Source organism: Dioscorea cayenensis, chromosome 18 (assembly GCF_009730915.1).
Source record: "Dioscorea cayenensis subsp. rotundata cultivar TDr96_F1 chromosome 18, TDr96_F1_v2_PseudoChromosome.rev07_lg8_w22 25.fasta, whole genome shotgun sequence".
NCBI lineage: Eukaryota > Viridiplantae > Streptophyta > Magnoliopsida > Dioscoreales > Dioscoreaceae > Dioscorea > Dioscorea cayenensis.
The window spans coordinates 17,306,442-17,315,110 of NC_052488.1; the positions used below are offsets into that span (position 1 = coordinate 17,306,442).

At 41.6% G+C, this 8,669-nt stretch overlaps 1 protein-coding gene across 1 annotated transcript; it reads right to left on the reverse strand.

Moving 5' to 3' along the window:
* Nucleotides 1-1,041: 1,041 nt before the first annotated feature.
* Nucleotides 1,042-1,556, reverse strand: LOC120282850 (uncharacterized mitochondrial protein AtMg00810-like). The gene is made up of 2 exons (XM_039289686.1): nt 1,347-1,556; nt 1,042-1,260 (listed from the first exon to the last, which is right to left on the reverse strand). Exons 1-2 carry the CDS (start codon nt 1,554-1,556, stop codon nt 1,042-1,044), a joined length of 429 nt encoding a protein of 142 aa, XP_039145620.1.
* Nucleotides 1,557-8,669: the final 7,113 nt, after the last annotated feature.

Genomic DNA, 8,669 nt, shown 5'->3' on the forward strand with positions numbered 1-8,669 from the left:
TTGTGCCTTGATCCTTGTTCGGTATAAGAGATTCTTCAAACATCACGTCCATGATCTAATTTTGCTTCCTCTCTTCCAAACTTGTCTCCATAACCCTAGATGCACAAAGAAACAAAAATACACATGAATGAGCCATAAAATCTGATAAAAGTGATGCTCAATGTAAGAGAAGTATACTTAGTAATACTTATACACAAACACTTATCAAACTCCCCCACACTAAAGCTTTTGCTTGTCCTCAAGAAAAAATGAAACATTAAAGTATCTAAGTGGAAGAGTTGAAAGTGCTCGGCCTTAGGTTCACCAAAAGTATGCAAATTAGGCATTCATAAGTGTGTGTAAACTCACTCAAGTCAACCAAACATGTACTCCTCGAAGTTCTTATTAAAGAGGACTTATTTATATATAAAAAGAGAAGGTAGTAGCTTCACACATCCTCTAAGGTACGCCAAGGTGGTTTTCACACTTTCAAGGTGGTACCTCTTTCTACCGGGTAGTAGCTTTCACTCATCCTATTAGATAGCTCTTTCTCTCTTTAACGCATAACTAGTATCCGAATTATGAGAGTAGCTTTATATTGTTTTTATTGTTGTTTTTACTCATTGATAAATTTTTTAGGCTTATATAGAGCCTTACACCTCACTCTTATAAAAACAACTCTGGACTATTTCATTGTTACCTATTTTCCCATAGGCCCCTAAAAAACCTGAAAATATATAAACATACAATAAATCTCCACACTCCCCTTCAAGATGGGAGAAAGATATCCACTAAGCCCATCTTGTCACATTCTCTAGTTAAGTCTGACAAATTGAGCCTTTTTGTTAGATAATTTGCTGCCTGGTTTTTGGTTAAAACATGGTCTAGCTCCAGTAGTCCACTATTTAACTTCTCTTTGATGAAGAACCTATCGACCTCGATATGCTTGGTGCTATCATGTTGCACTGGGTTATTGGCAATGCTTATGGCTGACTTGTTGTCACACCATAACTTTATTCTGACTCCTTGATCTAGCTTCAACTCCACCAACATACCTTTTAGCTATAACAACTCTGCAACTCCCAAAGCTATAGCTCTGTACTCTGTTTCCGCTATCGATCTTGCCACCAAAGATTGCTTCTTACTTTTCCAAGAGACCAAGTTACCACCTACAAAGATACAGTAACCCGAGGTGGATCTCCTATCATCGAAACAGCTAGCCCAATCAGAGTTGCAGTACCCCTCAATGCTCACATAACCATTCTTCCTAAATATCAGTCCCTTTCTAGGAGCATTTTTCAAATACATCAGATTTGGTACACTGCATCCATATGACTCTTCCTCGGGTCATGCATATAGCGACTCACCATGCTCACTGCAAAAGAGATATCAGGACACGTGTGACTCTGATAGATCAACTTGCCTACCAATATCTGGTATCTCTCGCGATCAATTGGTTCTCCAGCCTCTGTGCTCATCTTGAATCCTTGGTCGATTGGTGTAACTGCAGGTTTACACCCCAACATACTTGTCTCCGTGAGAAGATCAATTGCATACTTCCTTTGAGAGAGAACCATTCCCTCCGTTCCTCGAGCTATCCAATCCCAAGGAAATATCGAAGCAAACCAAGATCCTTCACCTCAAATTCTTTGCCTAGTCTCACCTTGAGTTGGGCAATCTCTTTCTCATCATCCCCTATGATGATCATGTCATCCACATATACTGTAAGTATAGTAACGCAACCCCATTTCATCGAAAGAACACAATGTGGTCATCGTTGATCTGCTGGTATCTCATACCTATCATAGCTCTCATGAACCTATCAAACCAAGCTCGAGGGGAATGCTTTAGCCCATAAAGAGATTTCTTCAACCTGCAGACCTTGCCCATTGTTTGGTCTGTGCCAAATCCTGGTGGTATATCCATGTACACCTCCTCCACTAAATCCCCATAAAGAAATACATTCTTCACATCTAGCTGGTGTAGCTTCCACCCACCATTCACTGCTAGCGAGACCAACTTCTGGACGGTGCTCATCTTCGCTACAGGTGCAAAGGTTTCATCATAGTCGATGCCATAGGTTTGGTTGTACCCTTTTGCTACCAAGCATGCCTTGTAGAGCTCAACCTGCCCGTCTGGATTCTGCTTCACAGTGAAGACCCACTTGTATCCAACTACCCTTTTCCCAGATGGTAGTGATACTAATTCCTATGTGTGATTTTTTTCAAGAGCCTTTAGTTATTCCTGCATGGATGCTTTCCACTTTGGGTCCTCCTTTCCACTTAAGTATTGAACAAACTGGTCAATATTATATGGAAACCCAAAACGATTAGGATAATTTCCCGCATTGCTGCAAGAAGTCCTCCTTAATGTCACGGGAGAAGAAGCGAGAGGAATCATATCACCTAGGTTTGTGGTGGCTGATGTAGGTGTCTCAGGAGTTGGAGAAGGCTGAGACAAGGAACTTGGCATGAGTAGTACTGTAGGCATAGGTACATTCACTTTTTCCTCCTTTGGTACACTCTCAGCTCCCCATGAGCTTGTTTTTCTCTTCTTCCACCTCTATTCCAGCTCATCCTCAGTCAATTCTTCCCTCAAAACAGGACCCGATCCCATCTTTAACTGAATCACCTTTTCTTCCTCACTTTTCTCCCCTTCTCGCCCTATTTCTCTACTATTTGGTGAGTCACCAAAGGGTGAGGTTACTCTCAAGAGGTAGTATGGCTCAGACTCGCGAAAAATCACATCCATACTTACAAACAATCGCCTTTCTCCTGGGCTCCAACATACATACCCTTTCTGAATGGCTGAGTAGCCTAAGAAAACACATTTGATTGCTCTAGGATCTAGCTTCCCCATTGTTGGTCTGTTATCTCTTACAAAGCACACACATCCAAACACTTTCAAGGGAAGAAATTCTCCATTATCACCCTTTAGCATCTCACATGGAGACTTCAAATTCAATATTCTCGAGAGCATCTTGTTGATCAGCTGAGCAGCTGTCAATACCGCTTGCCCCCATAGATAATTTGGGACATTCATCAATATCATCATATACCAGGCTACCTTTAGAAGGTGTCTGTTCTTTAGTTCTGCTACCCCATTCTATGCCAGTGTATATGGGCAAGTAGTCTGATGATGTATCCCCTGTGTAGACAAGTACTCCCCAAATGCCTTGTTAGTGTACTCTGTCCTATTATCGGATCTTAATACCTTAACCACGGCGCCATATTGAGTTTGTATTGCCTTGTGAAAGTCTTTGAAACAAGTAAGTACATCATTCTTATTGTTCATCAAATACAACCAAGTAACACGAGAAAAACAATCAATAAAAGTCACAAAATATCTATAACCATTGATTGTATTTGCCGAACATGGCCCCCTTACATCAGAGTGAATAATATCAAAAACCCCAGAACTCTTATTCCCAGAGCTATAATAAGAGCTTATGGTATGTATTCCTAACTCACAAGCATCACAAACTAGCTTTTCTTTATTTGCCCTTTCATATAATGAAGGGTATAACCGACTCAAAACAGGCAATGAAATGTGTCCCATACGCCGATGATGCAGTAGAAACACCTCCTATACAGTCATCCCAGACACTCCTACTCCTGCCCACTCTACCAAAGATGTCAATGCTGAATCCATCCCCTCTTGTCCATGTACCACAATCCTCTATTCTATGTGACAGTCCCAAGTCTCTGACCTGTCCCCTTCTCTGTGAAGTTCACCTTGGGAATATAAAAAGAAACAACACAATTTAATTGGAGGATAATAGCACTGATAGACAATAGATTTACTAGAAATGAGGGAGCATACAATACATTGGACAAGGTCACTAAATCGGTACATGTAACTGTACCCTTACCAACCACAGGATGGGATGTGCCATCCTCTGTTTGGATGCTTTCTGGAGGGGTCAAGTGAGTGAAAGAAGTGAAATCACTAGACGTCTCTGTCACATGTCGAGATGCACCAGAATCTATGATCCATTCTAATGGTCTAGTGGGAGGTATAGAGGCAAAAGCATGTGCAGTAACTATAGCAGAATAAGCAAAAGTAGAAAGATTACCCCTGGAGTCAGATGTGGATATCTCATCTGTCATGCTCTTCATTCTCCCATGTCCTGCCATTCTCTGCTTCCTCTTTAGCATCTCGAAGAGCTCATGCTCCTCCTCAGTAAGAACTGACTTCTCCTCCACTTGTGGATCTATCATCAGATGTGCTCGATAACCTCCACCTCTGCCTCCTCTATAGGCCCCACATCCACGACCATGACCTCTAAATTATCCTCGCCCACCTGTCTCTCTCTCCTTATGTGGCTTTGGACAAGCTTTACTAAGGTGGTCCACTTCTCCACAGTTGTAGACTGGCGGGTCTCCCCTTGTATACCTATCATACATGAGCTCAAGGTAGCCAAAGCTGATCGAACACCTAGAAATCCACTTGACTCAGAGTGTAGCCTCATGCGACTCTCCTCCTGTATCATTGTAGAGACAGGCTCATCTAATGAAGGGATCTTTGTTTGGGCTAGAAGGACTGATCTCCTCTGATTAAAAGCTGGGTTTAGATGAGCTAAAAACTGCATAGTCCTCATCTGTGCAGTAAACTCTTTGCTCTTGCACCTTGGATCACTGTAGCTCGATATAGGTAAAAAATGATCAAGATCTTGCCATAGCTGTTCCAGCTCCATGGAGTACTCCTGAATAGATCTATCACCCTGCATCACCGCCTCTATGTCACGCTAGATCTGAAACATCCTCAGTGGTTCTCAGCCCCAGCATAGGTCCTCTTCAGCTTCACCCAAATATCCTCTATCTTTCCAATACCATCCACTGTTGAAGCAACCTTTGGAACCATTGAGTTCAATAGCTAGGTGTAAAGCAAGGTGTATGTGGTCCTCCACTCATCCTCCTCAACGCTTCCACTTGTTGGCTCAGCCTTGACTCCTGTCAGGTATCCATCTAGCCTCTTCCCCACTAGAGCAACCTCAATCCGACGCGACCAACTCAGATATATGGCTGGTCCATCAAGCATTATATCTACAGGAGGGAGATCTAGCCTCATAGGTTATGGATATACCGGTGTCGATCCCTTCCCTTGCCGACCCAACACCAAAAGCAAGGTTTTGAGCTCTTCATTCAGTTTTTTCGCAATATCCTCCATCGATCAGTCTCAAGTATCAAAGTCTAGATCACACAAATCTCACGTGACTTTCTTCCTTTTCTTAACTTGACCCAGTCTCAATCTTCTTTACCCACAAGATCAAGATCCCTTTCATTCAACCTTTCTTTCGTTTCTTGACAAAATCTTGGTCCTTCAAGTCATAAAGATCTAGATCAAACCCATCTCAACCCCTTCTTTGGGATCGTTGGGGTATCGGCCCCCCCACTTGGGCAAACTTCAATTGATGAAAAAGGAGAAAGGTGGTGGCTGAGTAGAGAAGAGATGGGTGGCAGAACTTCGTTAGGGTTTTGCTAAATTTCTCTCTGATACCATATTGTTTTTATTGTTGTTTTTACTCATTGATAAATTTTTTAGGCTTATATAGAGCCTTACACCTCACTCTTATAAAAATAACCCACGACTATTTCATAGTTACCTATTTTCCCATAGGCCCCTGAAAAACCTGAAAATATATAAACATACAATAAATCCCCACACTTTATACTTCATAGGTGGTAGCTCTTTCCACCCCTAATACACAAACAAAACACAAATTTTTTTTCCCTAGAAATTCAAACCAAGAGAATGCTAAGACAGTCCTTTAAGTGTTGAACTTGAGTTTCCTCAAGGTTTAATGAATGAGTAGTGCAACAAGAGATAATTGGGCAAAAATTCCTTAAAATTCAAGTAAAACTAGAGCATAATGGTATTCAATGTTCAAAATTCTCCTAGACTCAAGAATACAATCTTTGCAACTAAGGTGAACCACCATTGGCTGCATGAGCATGAACATAGAATGCATGAGTATAGAACATGTGTTATGTGAACTCCCCCCCACACTTAAGATGTGCATTGCCCTCAATGTATGCATGCAAGTACAATAAAGAGTAAAGCAAATAAAGCATGTGTGTGAATATGGGCAATTGAAACATTACTCCCCTAAACTCCTAATATTGCATTTGATGGAGCTATATTCATTGAGAGTTGAGTTCTAATGGGTTGTGGAGCACACACGGCCATATGGAATACCACATGACCATGCCAATAACTATTCCTCAATTCAAATACTCACAAGACCATCTGCACATATACACAAAGGGGCTCAGTAAAGCTCAACAAACAAAATAAATAAAGTCTATAAAGATATAAAAATGAAATACAACTCAATATACAACTGAAAAGTAGTAAGATAAACTCAGAAGGATAAAACTTTCTAAGTAATACAAGTCCCAAAATGAAAATAATGAAATAAAATAACAGAAAAATAAAGAAACATAAAGATAAAAACACCTCAAGCGTCGGTGTCATCCACTGCTGGTCCTGCTGCTGGTGGTGATCCTGGTGCTGCTGGTGATGCGACACTGTTGCTGCTGTTACTGGTGATGCACGTGGTCACATAACAAATGGCGAGGTCATGTCTCGCTCAAGGATCTACTGGAGTATAGCGAGACGTGTCATCACCTCAGGGTGGTTCACTGCCTGAGTAGCGTGAACCTCTGCCACATCTGCCTGCAATACCCCTATAGCACTCTCGAGCCTCTTAAGACGATCATGGGCTCGAGATGGAGAAAAGATGTGTACTGGAGGTGGTTCCTGTGTTGTAGGGGGTGCATCGGTGTCCATTGGCTCCTGTTGTGGATGTGGATCAGGCTGAGAACCCTTTGCCTCATCACCCTCACCTCGGACGTCTCTGGTGATGGCATAATCAACACATAAGTACTGGGTCCATATCTGCGCACCATGCCCATCAATCTCATAGTCTCAAGTCCGAGAGGGGATGGAACAATAGTCATCTCGGTCCCTCTAATCGCATCAAGTAAATCCATCCCCTTGATGAGTCTAGTAATGTATAGGCCTAAGAACGACACTCTAACCCTGGCATATTGGCCCTAATGATGCAAATACTCGGCCACGATATGCCCCAAGTGAAGAGGCTCACCCTATATCATCGAATACAAATACAACAGCTCCTGACGAGTAAAAAATCCAATACTGTCACCACAATCATTCAATGATCTGCTGAGAACGGCGTGGATGTATCTGTAGGCTGGTCAAGAAAGGCATATCGCCTTAGAAATTCTTGTATCGTATTCACCATCGCCACACACCATTTGGTATGCACGCTGTGGAGTCAAATTTTAAGGATAATTGGCCGGTAACTACTCATACTGCTCCGTATTGAAGTAGTCCTCATTATACAAGCCAAGACAGATAGAAAACTGTGTCACACTCATGCTATAGTACTGACCGAAAGCATGGAACTATATGGTGTCAATACTCATGAGACTAATGTATGATTAGTTAAACTTGAAGGACGCAAGCATCTCCAATGTCAACATACGGATAGTCGACTCTCTGATAGACAGTAAACATCGCCAACTACCCACAAAAAGTAACTCATCGACCTCTTGTGCCATCTCATCTCCTAATTGTATCTCTCTCAATGCACTCAGATCCGAAAATCGAGACTGGCAGAACTTGAACTTTGACAAATGCTCAAATCACACTTGATGTTTGGGTATAGCGATCTCAAGCTACTAGGGAGAGGGCTCACTAGTATGTTTGTCGGCCAATTTCTTCGATCGGGGAGCCATTCTTGCAAAAAATGAAAAGAAAACATCAATTAAAACTTGAAAAACAATTCTGCAGAAATCCACACAGTCATGTGGAATTTCTACACCCCCATGTGGATCTTCAGGGCACGATAATAGTGAGGCCAAAACCCACAAAAATTCATACAAATCATCTCAAATGCTTCCAAATACAATATACAATCATCCACAAGCATCTTAACTATGAAATCCATGCCACATTGACCAAACCAAGTAAAAGAAAAGGAGATTGGCAAAGAAAAGGGGAAAAGGAAGCTTACTGATGAAATAGAAATCAAAAACTTCTAATACGGTTGGAAAACAACCCAAAAAACCCTTTAAATAGATGAAGGGAAGGTCGGGAAGATGAGAGGGTGCGTTCTTTCGGTGTAGAGGCGTTTAGAGGACTAGAATTAGGATTTCACAGGCCCCTGTGCAAATTCCACACGAGCGTGTGAATTTCCAGGTTTCTCATTTCCTACACGCTGTGAACAGTAACTGCTACAATAATTTGCTATAGTAACCTTCTACAGTATTCCCAAAATCTTCTTCTTCCTTTGAGGCCGCATGGTAAATCATGCCGCATCTTCACTTTCAAACACATTTGATGAAGCTCTTGACAATATTACACAAGTTGGAGCATATGTGTGGGACTGCCTTTGTGCCCCTCCTATTTATAAATTCACTTGCAAATTTTTGGAGGTTGGCACACACCCATATACCAATTATCACAACTTGTGCCTTAATCCTTGGTCGGTGCAAGAGATTCTTCAAACATCACATCCATGATCTATATTTGCTTCTTTTCTTCCAAACTTGTCTCCACAACCCTAAATACACAAAAGAACACAAATACACACGAATGAGCCATAAAATCTGATAAAAGTGATGCTCAGTATAAGAGAAGTATACTTAGTAATACTTATACAC